This window comes from Chanos chanos, chromosome 4, assembly GCF_902362185.1.
Source record: "Chanos chanos chromosome 4, fChaCha1.1, whole genome shotgun sequence".
In the NCBI taxonomy this organism is placed as follows: domain Eukaryota; kingdom Metazoa; phylum Chordata; class Actinopteri; order Gonorynchiformes; family Chanidae; genus Chanos; species Chanos chanos.
Genome location: NC_044498.1, coordinates 53,496,799 through 53,515,926, shown reverse-complemented (window position 1 = coordinate 53,515,926; position 19,128 = coordinate 53,496,799). Strand labels below are relative to the sequence as shown.

The 19,128-nt window shown below is 40.7% G+C and overlaps 1 protein-coding gene across 2 annotated transcripts in view; it reads right to left on the bottom strand.

Moving 5' to 3' along the window:
- Nucleotides 1–19,128, bottom strand: part of wdr11 (WD repeat domain 11) — a 72,181-nt gene that overhangs the window by 42,031 nt on the left and 11,022 nt on the right. The window contains exons 5-11 of one of the 2 annotated variants that reach the window (XM_030771890.1): nt 17,821–18,010; nt 8,395–8,560; nt 7,603–7,705; nt 6,415–6,613; nt 5,080–5,180; nt 1,669–1,845; nt 134–218 (exon numbers count right to left, since the gene is read on the bottom strand). In XM_030771890.1, the coding sequence (XP_030627750.1) occupies nt 134–218; nt 1,669–1,845; nt 5,080–5,180; nt 6,415–6,613; nt 7,603–7,705; nt 8,395–8,560; nt 17,821–18,010 (1,021 nt within the window). Of the gene's footprint in view, nt 1–133; nt 219–1,668; nt 1,846–5,079; nt 5,181–6,414; nt 6,616–7,602; nt 7,706–8,394; nt 8,561–17,820; nt 18,011–19,128 lie in introns of both variants that reach the window. The other variant, XM_030771891.1, reaches the window with a different exon arrangement.

The following is a 19,128-nucleotide window of genomic DNA, read 5'->3' as shown; positions in this document are numbered from 1 at the left end:
TTAATATCGGATACTGTCAGATTAGCTTTATATCGGATACTGTCAGATTAGCTTTATATCAGATACTGTCAGATTAGCTTTATATCAGATCAGACTAATTAATGGCATCAGAGTATATGTAAACTTTACTCACCTGACTTCAAATGAATGAACACTCAGCTCCTTATGTAAGAGACCGCTGGTCAGATTGTACACCAGGACTGATCCATTGCTTGTGCCTTGAAAACACAGAGTCAGAGTGAGTTGTAAATAGGGGTGGATGGTATGAATGGTATAGAAAGTACACTGGTATGATCTGCCCTATGGTTTGGATTTTGACTATACCGTGCTGACCGGTAGAGCCCTCACGATACGTTTCCATTGCAGCGAATTTCGCTTCGCTGTTATTCAGCTCGTATGGGGGCGAAGTTCACACTGATTGACTGAAATCGGAGTGAATCCGGCAAAGCAAGAGAAAATGAGGAGGCGAATCTTCAACTTTATGCAAATGAGAACCTCGCGAGAACCAATCAGTTCAGCATGTGATGTGTTTGGTACATGACGTTCTCTAGAGAGGCGGGAGTAACAAAAAAAGGCTGACCAAGATGGCGGAGGCTAAAGGCCACATGTAGCATGAAAACATGTATATGATTAAAAGATGTATGAGCAACCATTTGTGTCTACATCAACACAGGTTGTTGTTTACATGTTACATGAGCTTAGTCAGGGCCAGAGTGGTAGAAAAAACTCAACGGCTCTGGTCAGGCCAAACAGACCACTGTAGACCTTCATTTAAGCACTCCAACTTAACTGCTACTATCAGGATAGCCAAACTGGCTTGCTGTTTACATCAGGCGTAAAGCTAACACAGCATTCCACAATAAGAACTTCATATCAACAGTCAAACACTGTGATAGTGTGATGGTCTGGGGCTGCTTTGCTGCTTCAGGACCTGGACGACTTGCCATAACTGATGGAACCATGAATTCTGCTCTCTATCAGAAGATCCTGAAGAAGGTCCAGGCATCAGTTCATGACCTAAAGCTCAAACGCAGTTGGGTCATGCAGCAGGACAATGAACCGAAGCACACAAGCAAGTCCACGTCTGAATGGCTCAAAAGAATCAAAATAAAGGTTTTGGCGTGGCCTAGTCAAAGTCCTGGCTTGAATCCGATTGAGATGCTGTGGCAAGACCTTAAACAGACAGTTCATGCTCGAAAACCCTCCAACATGGCTATAGATTAAAACAGTTCTGCAAAGAAGAGTGGGCCAAAATCCCTCCACAGCGACGTAAAAGACTCATTGCCAGTTATCGCTTGATTGCAGTTATCGCCGTCGAGGGTGGCACAACCAGTTATTACGCTTAGGGGGGCAATTACTTTTTCACATGGATGATATAGGGTTTTGAACAATTCTTTACCTTCAATAAATGAAATGATCCTTTAAAAGCTGCATTTTGTGTTTACTTATGCTGCCTCTGTCTTATATTAAAATTAGCTGGATGATCTGAAACATTTAAACATGACAAATAAGCAAAAATAGAAGAAATTGGGAAGGGGGCAAATACTTTTTCACAGCACTGCAGATGACCTGCCACCACTACAAACCAACTGGCCCAGGGACAGTCAACCTGAAAAGTTAAAACCTGAAAAAGTTAAAACCTGAAAAAGATTTTTCAGCCCTACTCACCCACAGCCAGCAAAGGCTGGTAGTAGTTGATGTTCTTTGTGGTCAGCGGGGGACACATTCGGATTGCAAACGGGGGCAAAGGCAGTCCAGACAACAGCCCAGTGAGGAGGAATTTCAGATGGACCTCCTGCTGGGGCCTCGTGCCTTGAGGCTCTGCCCCTGACATCATGCTGTGTCCTGTCACAAACGGGAAGACAGACAGAGAGACAGAGAGAGAGAGAGAGAGAGAGAGAGAGAGATAGAGTAAATGGAAAAAGAGAGAAAGGGGGAATTGGAAATGGAGATAGAGAAAGAGAGAGAGAGAGAGAGAGAGAGAGAGAGAGAGAGAGAGAGAGAAAGAGAGAGATAGAGTAAATGGAAAAAGAGAGAAAGGGGGAATTGGAAAGAGAGATAGGAAGGGGGCAGCAAAAGAAATGGTGACAAAAGAGGTAAGTGAACCAACATATTGTGTGTATGACTGTATTGTGTGTATGACTGTAGTGTGTATGTGACCATAGTGTGTGTATATCTGTATTGTGTGTATGACTGTATTGTGTGTATGACTGTATTGTGTGTATGACTGTATTGTGTGTATAACTGTACTGTGTGTAAGACTGTATAGTGTGTATAACTGTATTGTGTATGTGACCGTAGTGTGTGTATATCTGTATTGTGTGTATGACTGTATTGTGTGTATAACTGTACTGTGTGTAAGATTGTATAGTGTGTATAACTGTATTGTGTGTATAACTGTATTGTGTATGTGACCGTAGTGTGTGTATATCTGTATTGTGTGTATGACTGTACTGTGTGTATATCTGTATTGTGTGTATGACTGTATTGTGTGTATGACTGTATTGTGTGTATATCTGTATTGTGTGTATGACTGTAGTGTGTGTATAACTGTACTGTGTGTATGACTGTATTGTGTGTATAACTGTATTGTGTGTATGACTGTATTGTGTGTATGACTGTATTGTGTACGTGACCGTAGTGTGTGTATGACTGTAGTGTGTGTATGACTGTAGTGTGTGTATGACTGTAGTGTGTGTATGACTGTAGTGTGTGTATAACTGTATTGTGTGTATGACTGTATTGTGTGTATAACTGTACTGTGTGTATGACTGTATTGTGTGTATGACTGTATTGTGTACGTGACCGTAGTGTGTGTATGACTGTAGTGTGTGTATGACTGTAGTGTGTGTATGACTGTAGTGTGTGTATAACTGTATTGTGTGTATAACTGTATTGTGTGTATAACTGTACTGTGTGTAAGACTGTATAGTGTGTATAACTGTATTGTGTATGTGACCGTAGTGTGTGTATATCTGTATTGTGTGTATGACTGTATTGTGTGTATAACTGTACTGTGTGTAAGATTGTATAGTGTGTATAACTGTATTGTGTGTATAACTGTATTGTGTATGTGACCGTAGTGTGTGTATATCTGTATTGTGTGTATGACTGTACTGTGTGTATATCTGTATTGTGTGTATGACTGTATTGTGTGTATGACTGTATTGTGTGTATATCTGTATTGTGTGTATGACTGTAGTGTGTGTATAACTGTACTGTGTGTATGACTGTATTGTGTGTATAACTGTATTGTGTGTATGACTGTATTGTGTGTATGACTGTATTGTGTGTATAACTGTACTGTGTGTATATCTGTAGTGTGTGTATATCTGTAGTGTGTGTATGACTGTAGTGTGTGTATAACTGTACTGTGTGTATGACTGTATTGTGTGTATGACTGTATTGTGTGTATAACTGTATTGTGTGTATAACTGTATTGTGTGTATAACTGTACTGTGTGTAAGACTGTATAGTGTGTATAACTGTATTGTGTGTATGACTGTATTGTGTATGTGACCGTAGTGTGTGTATATCTGTATTGTGTGTATGTCGGTATTGTGTGTATGACTGTATTGTGTGTATGACTGTATTGTGTGTATGACTGTAGTGTACTTATTGTAAGTCGCTTTGGCTAAAAGCGTCTGCCAAATACCAAATTGTAAATTATAAATTGTTTATATCTGTATTGTATAACTGTACTGTGTGTAAGACTGTATTGTGTGTATGACTAGTGTGTGTATGACTGTATTGTGTATGTGACCGTAGTGTGTGTATAACTGTATTGTGTGTATGACTGTATTGTGTGTATAACTGTACTGTGTGTATAACTGTATTGTGTGTATATGAATGTATTGTGTGTATTACTGTACTGTGTGTATGACTGTAGTGTGTGTATAACTGTATTGTGTGTCTGACTGCTCTGTGTGTGTGTGTGAGACTGTGCATGCATGAATTTGTCTGACTGTACTATTAGTAACTGTACTCTGTGTGTGTGCGTGTGTGTGTGTGTGTGTGTGTGTGACTGTACTATTACTGACTACTATGTGTAAGACTGGTGTGTGTGCATGCATGCATTTGTCTGACTGTACTATTAGTGACTACTGAGGCGTGTGTGTGAGTGTGTGTGTGTATACGTGTGCGTGTGACTGTACCATATGTGTGTGTGACTGCACTGTGTGTGTGTGTGTGTGTGTGTGTGTATACGTGTGCGTGTGACTGTACCATATGTGTGTGTGACTGCACTATGTGTGTGTGTGTGTGTGTGTGTGTGTGTGTGTGTGTGTGTGTACGTGTGCGTGTGACTGTACCATATGTGTGTGTGACTGCACTATGTGTTCGTGTGTGTGGGTGTTTGTTGGGGGGGGGGCTGTTGTGCATGTGCGTGTGACACTGTACTTTTAGTGACTGTACTGTGTGTGTGTGTGCGTGTGAGAGACTGTTCTGTGTGTTCTGTGTGACACTGTACTTTTAGTGACTGTACTCTGTGTGTGTGTGTGTGCGTGTGAGAGACTGTTCTGTGTGTTCTGTGTGACACTGTACTTTTAGTGACTGTACTGTGTGTGTGTGTGTGTGTGTGTGAGAGACTGTTCTGTGTGTTCTGTGTGACACTGTACTTTTAGTGACTGTACTGTGCGTGTGTGTGTGTGTGTGAGAGACTGTTCTGTGTGTTCTGTGTGACACTGTACTTTTAGTGACTGTACTCTGTGTGTGTGTGTGCGTGTGAGACACTGTTCTGTGTGTTCTGTGTGACACTGTACTTTTAGTGACTGTACTGTGTGTGTGTGTGTGCGTGTGAGAGACTGTTCTGTGTGTTCTGTGTGACACTGTACTTTTAGTGACTGTACTGTGTGTGTGTGTGTGTGTGAGAGACTGTTCTGTGTGTTCTGTGTGACACTGTACTTTTAGTGACTGTACTGTGTGTGTGTGTGCGTGTGAGAGACTGTTCTGTGTGTTCTGTGTGACACTGTACTTTTAGTGACTGTACTGTGTGTGTGTGTGTGTGTGCGTGTGAGAGACTGTTCTGTGTGTTCTGTGTGACACTGTACTATAAGTGTGACTGTAGAGAAACCATCTTACCAATCATACTGTTGAGAGAGAGATCTTGAACATATTTCTGGTCCTGGCCCAGTGGAGTACCACAGAAAGACACAGGAGAATATAGAGGAGATGGGCCAGAGCTGAGAGAGAGAGAGAGAGAGAGAGAGAGAGAGAGAGAGATTCATTAAGTTTTTAGTCAAAGAATAAGTTGGACAAACCTATCTACTCAATGAAATTCTCTTTTTGGTTTTTTTTTTTCAGTTTTGCACAACTATTATGCACAGAGCTACACAAGCTACACGTTTTGACTGAATAACAAAAATAACAAAGACCATAAAACAGAGAAAAAGTTTTGGGAGCTTGTTTCTTTCAGAAGTTACTTTGAGTTTTGGGAGCTTGTCTTTTTAAAATGTTACTTTGAGTTTTGGGAGTGTCAGTATTTTAACTCCAGAAAAGCATTTACAAATTACCACACATGGCCTCATGTTCATAACCACAGCCAAAATAAACACATCTTGTCACAACTTATTATTTATGAGACTGTATAATTAAAATCTGCAGTTGTAATGTGAGAAGTCAATGAACTGCAGCATTTTCATGTTTAAGCCTCATTGTAAATTAAGATTAGTGCATGGCTGCAGTATGTGGCTGTTTGTGTGTGTCAGTGTGTGGGTGTGTGCATGAGTGTCAGTGTGTGGGTGTGTGCATGAGTGTCAGTGTGTGGGTGTGTGCATGAGTGTCAGTGTGTGGGTGTGTGCATGAGTGGCTGTCTGTGTGTGTCAGTGTGTGGGTGTGTGCATGAGTGTCAGTGTGTGCGTGTCAGTGTGTGGGTGTGTGCATGAGTGGCTGTCTGTGTGTGTCAGTGTGTGGGTGTGTGCATGAGTGTCAGTGTGTGCGTGTCAGTGTGTGGGTGTGTGCATGAGTGACTGTCTGTGTGTGTCAGTGTGTGGGTGTGTGCAGGAGTGGCTGTCTGTGTGTGTCAGTGTGTGGGTGTGTGCAGGAGTGGCTGTCTGTGCGTGTCAGTGTGTGGGTGTGTGCATGAGTGTCTGTATGTGTGTGTCAGTGTGTGGGTGTCAGTGTGTGGGTGTGTGCATGAGTGTCAGTGTGGGTGTGTGCATGAGTGTCAGTGTGTGGGTGTGTGCAGAAGTGGCTGTATGTGCGTGTCAGTGTGTGGGTGTGTGCATGAGTGTCAGTGTGTGGGTGTGTGCATGAGTGTCTGTATGTGTGTGTCAGTGTGTGGGTGTGTGCATGAGTGTCTGTATGTGTGTGTCAGTGTGTGGGTGTGTGCACGAGTGGCTGTATGTGCGTGTCAGTGTGTGGGTGTGAGCATGAGTGGCTGTCTGTGTGGGTGTGCGCGCACGTGTTTGTGTGTACCTGGGGTTAACTGAAGTTTTGCTGGCGTGTGCTCGGAGCTCCCATAGCATTACCCTGCCATCACTGACCACAAGGGCGGCGCTGTTCTCATTAACGGGGCAGATGACCACGCGATATGGCCGAACGGTCTTGGTCACACGGATGGCATCGCACTGTGAACGCAGGTCATACACCAGCTCATGGGAGCTCTGCTCGGGATCTGTCACAGAAAAACCATCAGTAAAAAACAACAAACCTCCATTACAACTCACTGTCACACAACCACAAACCTCCATTAAAACTCACTGTCACACAACCACAAACCTCCATTACAACTCACTGTCACACAACAAACCTCCATTACAACTCACTGTCACACAACAAACCTCCATTACAACTCACTGTCGCACAACAAACCTCCATTACAACTCACTGTCACACAACAAACCTCCATTACAACTCACTGTCACACAACAAACCTCCATTACAACTCACTGTCACACAACAAACCTCCATTACAACTCACTGTCACACAACCACAAACCTCCATTACAACTCACTGTCACACAACAAACCTCCATTACAATTCACTGTCACACAACCACAAACCTCCATTACAACTCACTGTCACACAACAAACCTCCATTACAACTCACTGTCACACAACAAACCTCCATTACAACTCACTGTCACACAACCACAAACCTCCATTACAACTCACTGTCACACAACAAACCTCCATCACAACTCACTGTCACACAACCACAAAGCTCCATTACAACTCACTGTCACACAACAAACCTCCATTACAACTCACTGTCACACAACAAACCTCCATTACAACTCACTGTCACACAACCACAAACCTCCATTACAACTCACTGTCACACAACAAACCTCCATCACAACTCACTGTCACACAACCACAAAGCTCCATTACAACTCACTGTCACACAACAAACCTCCATTACAACTCACTGTCACACAACAAACCTCCATTACAACTCACTGTCGCACAACAAACCTCCATTACAATTCACTGTCACACAACAAACCTCCATCACAACTCACTGGCCTCACTGTCACACAGAGGGACAGTCATACAGGAAACTACATCAACAATTATCAAGATCAATATAAAAACGCTGCATGTTCAACCAAAAAGTGCAAAACTGAATCAGTGAATGACTGTATGAGAAGACCACTTGCCTGATTCATCAGGGGAGGGTGATGAGGAGCGGCATAGCCGTAGGGTAACACACCCGTTTTCATGTAGACAGAAAAGAGCGTCTCTCTGTGCACAGGGAACCACCTGCAGGCAAGTAACAGATCAAGATTAAAATTTTGATTTGAAAAAAAAAAAATCGCCCATTAATCCAGATTGCTGTTTCTTTATCTGGCCGTGTGAGCCACTGTAGACCCATCATCCCTAATAGGGGGCCCTGCCAGGGAAGGACGCTAATTAGAGTGAAAAGATGTCCTGATCAATAACGATGCTGTTGTCCAGACAACGCTCCACTGGACATGCTACAAAATAAGAGAGATTAAGGATTAAGAATGAAACAAGAATTAAAACAAGCCTCTTCAATTTCCTGCACTGTTTCTCTATTCATTATAAAACAGCAGTTCAGATATGGTACGCTGCACTGTGGCCAGGGGCATGAATGTGTGCTTTAAGCATGATGGTCCCTGCATAATCTACCCAACTACCCAGGCACTAAGAGGACAAATGGATGGATGGAGGGACAGATTCACGTAGACTGATGGATACATGGACAGGCAGGTTGGTAAGTAAACATAGAAAGGCTGGTTGAAAATGGTAAAAATCAGTTTTTTTTTTCCAATACAAGATGAGGTCTGACTGAAGGAGTATGTGAGAAACTGATGGAACAAAGGAAGCAGCCTAATAAGTGCTTTTCTTTGGAGAACCAGATAAATTAACACAGGTAAGTGAATAGAAATGTAAATGTGTATATAAGTGCACAGTGAACTATAATACACCTGTATGAAGGGGACACCAGAGCGCTCTATGGCCACCACGCCCACTGTCTGACTCAGCTCCAGGTCCAAGATGAGGATTTCTCTGGGGTACAGTAGCAGCATGTGGTTCCTCTTGGAAGGCAGATAAGACAGCTGGAGACAGTCATTCAGAGTCACAGCTTCAGCCCTGCATAGACACATACACAGAGTCACAGTTTCAGTGCAGCCCAGCAAAGACTCACTCACTCACTAACACACACACACACACACACACACACACACACACACACACACACGCACGGCATGTTCAAACACAGGCGCACTCAAACTCACAAATAAACACATCATATTCAAATACACACAAACCATTTTCAATCTCACATATACCACACTCTTGCAGGCTACTGGTCTCTTAGTTCCAATTCATTAGTGATGCTGAATAGAGAGAACAGACTCATAAAAACACCACCTGTTAGACTCCCATTAAAACCCGGCCACCTGCGTGCCCTTAATTACGACGATATGAAACAAGCCCTCGAATTATGATGATATGGAACATGCACTGGATCTTTTTAGAAAACACTATTTTCACCTGGGAACAATACAAATTTCCACAATTCACACAAATGAATGCAAACCTCATAAATCTCCACATTTTCTACTCTTTCAGCCAGTAGGCCTACTAAGGGTGTTGAGTGTTCGGCTGGAGAACATTTCCAGAATGCACAAGTCATTGTGAAATTTGAATAAAAAAATTTAATAACAACACAAAGCTCAGACTCATGTCAGTGATATTCTCTGAAGCAAAATCAGCCAGCACTAGAATCCAGTTAAACGATTCATCAGCACTAGAATCCAGTTAAAAGATTCATAAGCACTAGATTCCAGTTAAAAGATTCATAAGCACTAGAATCCAGTTAAAAGATTCATCAGCACTAGAATCCAGTTAAAAGATTCATCAGCACTAGATTCCAGTTAAACGATTCATCAGCACTAGATTCCAGTTAAACGATTCATCAGCACTAGATTCCAGTTAAACGATTCATCAGCACTAGATTCCAGTTAAAAGATTCATAAGCACTAGATTCCAGTTAAACGATTCATCAGCACTAGATTCCAGTTAAAAGATTCATAAGCACTAGATTCCAGTTAAACGATTCATAAGCACTAGAATCCAGTTAAAAGATTCATCAGCACTAGATTCCAGTTAAACGATTCATCAGCACTAGATTCCAGATAAACAATTCATCAGCACTAGATTCCAGTTAAAAGATTCATAAGTACTAGATTCCAGTTAAACGATTTATCAGCTCTAGATTCCAGTTAAACAATTCATCAGAAGAAACTGCTAAAGTGACTTTCAAGTGAGGCAAAATATAATCCAAGCATCTAACTGTGAAGGAGATGGCCGTGGTTTACACAGTAACATGTGAAAGAATAGCTGGTAAGAGAGTAAACCACAGGCAAAGCCAGGCAGAAACAGCCCTAACGAACTGGGGACAACAAAAGTGCAAGAGAAGAAGCTATTTCCCTGCGTGCAGGATGAAGCAGTGTTAATAGTTGGGATGCCAGGAACAATAATCAACAACAGGTGTTGGCTATATGTTATGTGTTGACCTTGTGGTATGTGTTGACCGCGTGTTATGTGTTGACCGTGTGATACTGTTATGTGTTGGCTGAATGTTATGATTAAGATTAAGATTAAGATTACATTTCCATACTCTATAATCACTGCACACTGTGAGCAGTGAATTGGACCTCTGCATTTAACCCATCCTTACACACCAGTCATGAGCACACAACCCACTAGGTGCAGGAGCCACTTAAACTTAAACAAACTCAGACTTAAACAGTTGGGGCTTGAGTGTCTTACAGAAGGGCACTTCAGCTGAGGATGTTTTCCTGCCAGTCCTGGGAATTGAACCAGTGACATTTCGGTCACAATCTCACTTCCCTTAGGACATGGGCTGCCCCCATGTGTTGGCTGTGAGTTACTGTTACGTGTTGGCTGTGTGTTACATGTTGGCTGTGTGTTATGTGTTGGCTGTGTGTTACGTGTTGGCTGTGTGTTACGTGTTGGCTGCGTGTTACGTGGTGGCTGCGTGTTACGTGTTGGCTGTGTGTTACGTGTTGGCTGTGTGTTACATGTTGGCTGTGTGTTACATGTTGGCTGTGTGTTATGTGTTGGCTGTGTGTTACATGTTGGCTGTGTGTTATGTGTTGGCTGTGTGTTACATGTTGGCTGTGTGTTACATGTTGGCTGTACGTTATGTGTTGGCTGTGTGATACAACAGAACAAAATTTCATCATTTTGAGCATACGCTTTCAGGTCAAAAGGTTAAAAATGAAAGGTTAAAGAGGAGCTATAAGACAGTTCAGGCTGTCAACATTCCAAGACAACAGTGAATGCTATGTGTTTTAAAAATGGAAAATCAGACCACAAATAGAGCTCAACATGACCTGAGTACCTATCACCTCAGTTCAGTTTTAAAGAGACAATGGCACTACAATGGCACTTTTATTTGCCATACTGCCAAAAAGTGACACTACAATACCTTTATTAGCCATACTGCCAAAAAGTGACACTGCAATACCTTTATTAGCCACACTGCCAAAAAGTTATACTAAAAAGTCTCTTTTATCAGTGGAAGACCGCTAACATTAATGAATGGTTAAGTTATAGCGTTTAACTTATTCTTCCTAAATGAAGTCTTGGGAAATATATCCGCAACTTGCATGTCTGTAGTTACAATTTGTGCATTGGAAATTATTAAACCAAAGGGGACATGTAAATAAACGTGAGCTGAACAAGTATCTAGCATAGCTTAGTAGCAAAAAAAAGTTCTCTTTCAAATGTGTAGTATGGAATCCCAAAGTTGCAGGTCCTCATTACAGACAGTCATGTTGTATGATCCCAAGTCCTCGTTACAGACAGTCATGTAATATGATCCCAGGTCCTCATTGCAGACAGTCATGTAGTATGATCGCAGGTCCTCGTTACAGACAGTCATGTAGTATGATCCCAGGTCCTCGTTACAGTCATGTAGTATGATCGCAGGTCCTCGTTACAGACAGTCATGTAGTATGATCCCAGGTCCTCATTACAGACAGTCATGTAGTATGATCGCAGGTCCTCGTTGCAGACAGTCATGTTGTATGATCGCAGGTCCTCATTACAGACAGTCATGTAATATGATCCCAGGTCCTCGTTACAGACAGTCATGTAGTATGATCGCAGGTCTGTAGTTACAGACAGTCATGTAGTATGATCCCAGGTCCTCGTTACAGAGAGTCATGTAGTATGATCGCAGGTCCTCATTACAGACAGTCATGTAGTATGATCCCAGGTCCTCATTACAGACAGTCATGTAGTATGATCGCAGGTCCTCGTTGCAGACAGTCATGTTGTATGATCGCAGGTCCTCATTACAGACAGTCATGTAATATGATCCCAGGTCCTCGTTACAGACAGTCATGTAGTATGATCGCAGGTCTGTAGTTACAGACAGTCATGTAGTATGATCCCAGGTCCTCGTTACAGACAGTCATGTAGTATGATCGCAGGTCCTCATTACAGACAGTCATGTAGTATGATCGCAGGTCCTCGTTACAGACAGTCATGTAATATGATCACAGGTCCTCATTACAGACAGTCATGTAATATGATCGCAGGTCCTCGTTACAGACAGTCACGTAGTATGATCCCAGGTCCTCGTTACAGACAGTCATGTAGTATGATCGCAGGTCTGTAGTTACAGACAGTCATGTAGTATGATCCCAGGTCCTCGTTACAGACAGTCATGTAGTATGATGACAACACAACAGTTTCTTGCAGCGTCTCCAGCTACATCGAGTGGGTACTAAGTGCAGTGGGAAACCAACGAGGTACCAGGTATCAAACTGTGAACAGAGTCGAGTCGAGTCGCGCTGGTACCAAGCAGTGGAAAAGCGCCATTTGAGTCTGAAGAATTCTGCAAACACTGACTTCTACATAACAATACCAGACAGTCCCAGCATGAACTGCACAGAGAATAACAAGGTTGAAAAACCAGTACAATAGGACGATGGCCATTGTCTAATTACCCACTCATTACAGCACCTTCTGCTGGTCTTTTCAACCTCTCTTTCCCGAGAGGACAGAGGAAGAGCTGGCACCACTCTCTTTAAGAAATGCACTGAACTTCTTTTTAGATGGCTACGGTTAAATATGAGGCTCTGTGACAGGGCTGAATAAATTGCAGTTTAAATATGAGGATCTGTTTCAGGGTTGAACAAATGGCAGCTTAAATATGAGGACGTGTTACAGGGCTGAATAATACACAGAATAAATATCACACTCTGTTACAGGGCTGAATAAGGTACAGGTTACATATGAGGCTCTGTTACAGGGCTGACTAAGACTCGGGTTAAATATGAAGCTCTGTAGTGCCATTGTCTCTTTCAAATTGAAAACCACAGATTCGTAAATCCACACCGTCTACTCCATTAACCTATAAAAACAGAGACTGAAGCAGTTCCCTTCATTCACCTATTCTGTCGCCAGGCCCTTACAAACACAATCAGTCCTCCATCTAGTTATGACCTCTAATATAAGTCACATAAACTTAAAAAAATATTTTTTTTTCTTGCAATCAGTAATGTCTGTTCTCTTTCCTCCTCCTCAGCGTGTCCACCTGAGCCAACCCCCCCCCCCCCCCACTCTCTCTCTCTCTCTTTCTCTCGTGCACGCACACAAACACACACACACACACACCTCCCCTTGAGAGCTGGACATACACCAATACGTCAAGTGTGAAGTGTTGAAAACTTCAAACCCAATCTCAGACTGACAACCTCCCAATGCTCCGACTGTCACAGACTGTGCCTCAAGACAAAAAGATCACACTTCACCAGCCCCCTGGAGCAGCCATTCAGAGAGAATGTATTCTTCATCTCCATCTCTCTCACTATAGGCCCAAAACACATCGGACACTTTAGTGGCAGAACACAAAGGTTTTAAATAAAAAGGGTTAAGAATTAGTGGCCATTTATACTGATAATGTTACATACACTGATACTGTCACATATATATTCTACACTAAAAATATCACATATACCGACAGTCTTACATATACTCTATACCGATAATGTTACATACACTGATACTGTTACACACACTGATAATGTCACATATACTCTATACTGATACTGTTACATACACTGATACTGTCACATACACTCTATACTGATACTGTTACACACACTGATACTGTTACATACACTGATACTGTCACATACACTGATACTGTTACACACACTGATAATGTCACATATACTCTATACTGATACTGTTACATACACTGATACTGTCACATACACTCTATACTGATACTGTTACATACACTGAAACTGTCACACACACACTGATACTGTTACATACACTCTATACCGATACTGTTACACACACTGATACCGTTACATACACACTGATACTGTCACACACACACTGATACTGTTACATACACTCTATACTGATACTGTCACATACACTGATACTGTTACACACACTGATACTGTCACATATACTCTATACTGATACTGTTACATACACTGATACTGTCACATACACTCTATACTGATACTGTTACATACACTGAAACTGTCACACACACACTGATACTGTCACACACACACTGATACTGTTACATACACTCTATACTGATACTGTTACACACACTGATACTGTTACATACACTCTATACTGATACTGTCACACACACTGATACTGTTACATACACTCTATACTGATACTGTCACACACACTGATACTGTTACATACACTCTATACTGATACTGTTACATACACTGATACTGTTACACACACTGATACTGTTACATACACTGATACTGTTACATACACTGATACTGTCACACGCACACTGATACTGTCACACACACACTGATACTGTTACACACACTGATACTGTTACATACACTGATACTGTTACATACACTCTATACTGATACTGTTACACACACCGATACTGTTACATACACTCTATACTGATACTGTCACACACACACTGATACTGTCACACACACACTGATACTGTCACATACACTGATACTGTTACATACAATCTGTACTGATACTGTTACATACACTGATACTGTTACACACACTGATACTGTCACACACACTGATACTGTCACATATACTCTATACTGATACTGTTACATACACTGATACTGTCACATACACTGATACTGTCACATATACTCTATACTGATACTGTTACATACACTGAAACTGTTACACACACTGATACTGTCACATACACTGATACTGTCACATATACTCTATACTGATACTGTTACATACACTGATACTGTTACATACACTGATACTGTCACATACACTGATACTGTCACATATGCTCTATACTGATACTGTTACATACACTGATACTGTTACATATACTCTATACTGATACTGTTACATACACTGATACTGTTACATACACTCTATACTGATACTGTTACATACACTGATACTGTTACATACACTGATACTGTTACACACACTGATACTGTCACATATACTCTATACTGATACTGTTACATACACTGATACTGTTACATATACTCTATACTGATACTGTTACATACACTGATACTGTTACATACACTCTATACTGATACTGTTACATACACTGATACTGTCACATACACTGATACTGTCACATACACTGATACTGTTACACACACTGATAATGTCACATATACTCTATACTGATACTGTTACATACACTGATACTGTCACATACACTCTATACTGATACTGTTACATACACTGAAACTGTCACACACACACTGATACTGTTACATACACTCTATACTGATACTGTTACACACACTGATACCGTTACATACACACTGATACTGTCACACACACACTGATACTGTTACATACACTCTATACTGATACTGTCACATACACTGATACTGTTACACACACTGATACTGTCACATATACTCTATACTGATACTGTTACATACACTGATACTGTCACATACACTCTATACTGATACTGTTACATACACTGAAACTGTCACACACACACTGATACTGTCACACACACACTGATACTGTTACATACACTCTATACTGATACTGTTACACACACTGATACTGTTACATACACTCTATACTGATACTGTCACACACACTGATACTGTTACATACACTCTATACTGATACTGTCACACACACTGATACTGTTACATACACTCTATACTGATACTGTTACATACACTGATACTGTTACACACACTGATACTGTTACATACACTGATACTGTTACATACACTGATACTGTCACACGCACACTGATACTGTCACACACACACTGATACTGTTACACACACTGATACTGTTACATACACTGATACTGTTACATACACTCTATACTGATACTGTTACACACACCGATACTGTTACATACACTCTATACTGATACTGTCACACACACACTGATACTGTCACACACACACTGATACTGTCACATACACTGATACTGTTACATACAATCTGTACTGATACTGTTACATACACTGATACTGTTACACACACTGATACTGTCACACACACTGATACTGTCACATATACTCTATACTGATACTGTTACATACACTGATACTGTCACATACACTGATACTGTCACATATACTCTATACTGATACTGTTACATACACTGAAACTGTTACACACACTGATACTGTCACATACACTGATACTGTCACATATACTCTATACTGATACTGTTACATACACTGATACTGTTACATACACTGATACTGTCACATACACTGATACTGTCACATATGCTCTATACTGATACTGTTACATACACTGATACTGTTACATATACTCTATACTGATACTGTTACATACACTGATACTGTTACATACACTCTATACTGATACTGTTACATACACTGATACTGTTACATACACTGATACTGTTACACACACTGATACTGTCACATATACTCTATACTGATACTGTTACATACACTGATACTGTTACATATACTCTATACTGATACTGTTACATACACTGATACTGTTACATACACTCTATACTGATACTGTTACATACACTGATACTGTCACATATGCTCTATACTGATACTGTTACATACACTGATACTGTTACATATACTCTATACTGATACTGTTACATACACTGATACTGTTACATACACTCTATACTGATACTGTTACATACACTGATACTGTTACATACACTGATACTGTTACACACACTGATACTGTCACATATACTCTATACTGATACTGTTACATACACTGATACTGTTGCACACACTGATACTGTCACATATACTCTATACTGATACTGTTACATACACTGATACTGTTACATATACTCTATACTGATACTGTTGCACACACTGATACTGTCACATATACTCTATACTGATACTGTTACATACACTGATACTGTTACATATACTCTATACTGATACTGTTACATACACTGAAACTGTCACACACACACTGATACTGTCACACACACACTGATACTGTTACATACACTCTATACTGATACTGTTACACACACTGATACTGTTACATACACTCTATACTGACACTGTCACACACACTGATACTGTTACATATACTCTATACTGATACTGTTACATACACTGATACTGTTACACACACTGATACTGTTACATATACTCTATACTGATACTGTTACATACACTGAAACTGTCACACACACACTGATACTGTCACACACACACTGATACTGTTACATACACTCTATACTGATACTGTTACACACACTGATACTGTTACATACACTCTATACTGACACTGTCACACACACTGATACTGTTACATATACTCTATACTGATACTGTTACATACACTGATACTGTTACATACACTCTATACTGATACTGTTACACACACTGATACTGTTACATACACTCTATACTGATACTGTTACATACACTGATACTGTTACACACACTGATACTGTTACACACACTGATACTGTCACACACACACTGATACTGTTACACACACACTGATACTGTTACACACACTGATACTGTTACACACACTCTATACTGATCCTTTCATATATACCGACACCCAAATATACTCTATACTGATATGCTACTTGATGTTGAGCAATGTTGAGCAGTGTGAAAATGTTCAGTGGTTGGAGAACGTCCCACACACCTACACTGACCTGTGAGAGATCATGAGTATCAATGGCATTCCAAACGTAGAAAATAAGGATAAATTAAAAGTGTTGACTAATGGTCATTAGTTGAAAGCCACTGACCAAATGCTGTAGTTGAATTCAGGCATAAAAATGTGTCTCAATGAGTCCAGATACGGGAGGAGATAAGTATGAGAAAGCTTACGTGGGTTTTTCGTTGGTGATAAGAACCTTGACCTTGTTAAGGGCCTTCTTGGCGCCTGTGGGCTGAGCAGCTGGTTTGCTATGGGCTGGGCTGGCATGAGGACTGGCGATGTAAACCTTCTTACCCCCACTGCCAGGGGGCTTGGAGTGAGAGAAGTCAGTGATGAACACGATACCCTCACTGGTCAGCACTACCAAGAAGAGCAGGACAATAACAGGTCAATATGTTAGAGAACAGGTAAACAGGTCAACATGTTAAAGAACAGGTAAACAGGTCAACATGTTAGAGAACAGGTAAACATGTTAGAGAACAGGTAAACAGGTCAACATGCTAAAGAACAGGTAAACAGGTGAACATGTTAGAGAACAGGTAAACAGGTCAACATGTTAAAGAACAGGTAAACAGGTCAACATGTTAGAGAACAGGTAAACAGGTCAACATTATTAGAGAACAGGTAAACAGGTCAACATTATTAGAGAACTGGTAAACAGGTCAACATTATTAGAGAACAGGTAAACAGGTCAACATTATTAGAGAACTGGTAAACAGGTAAACATGTTAGAGAACAGGTAAACAGGTAAACATGTTAGAGAATAGGTAAACATGTTAGAGAACAGGTAAACAGGTAAACATGTTAGAGAATAGGTAAACATGTTAGAGAACAGGTAAACAGGTAAACATGTTAGAGAATAGGTAAACATGTTAGAGAACAGGTAAACAGGTAAACATGTTAGAGAACAGGTAACAGGTGAACATGTTGGAGAGGAAGTCCTTACACTGTTAGAGGATGACAGAGGTCTGAGTCACACTAAAATCATACTGTTTATTATTTGATTATTTGTGGTGTCTCTGCTGCAGAAATAATAAACCATAATATAATAAAATAATAAACCATTATTTTCACTCTGACCATTCACATAATGACCCTCTAGCATCAATCGGCTCAGTTTGGTTTTCAGACTGGACCTGATTGTCAGTGTTCTTTGCTGACCGCTCTAGGTTGTTTGACTGGAAAATGTTTGTTTCATGGTCTTGTTAGCAAACAAAAAGTAGATAACAAAAAGAAGGAAACAGAACTAACAATTGTAAAGATGTGATCAGAAATACCAAAATAATTAATGGGCTGCACACTGAAGCCCGAAGCCTTAAAATACCCACACACCAATCAACACACTGTCAGATCTTTGCCACTAACGTTAAAAAAAATCAATAAAAATGGACTAATGGCATCATGTAAGATGGCTGCATTGGTGTGGTGTTGGAAGATTAGTTCCAGGTTGGCAGAATCAGAGCAGCTGTTTCAGCACC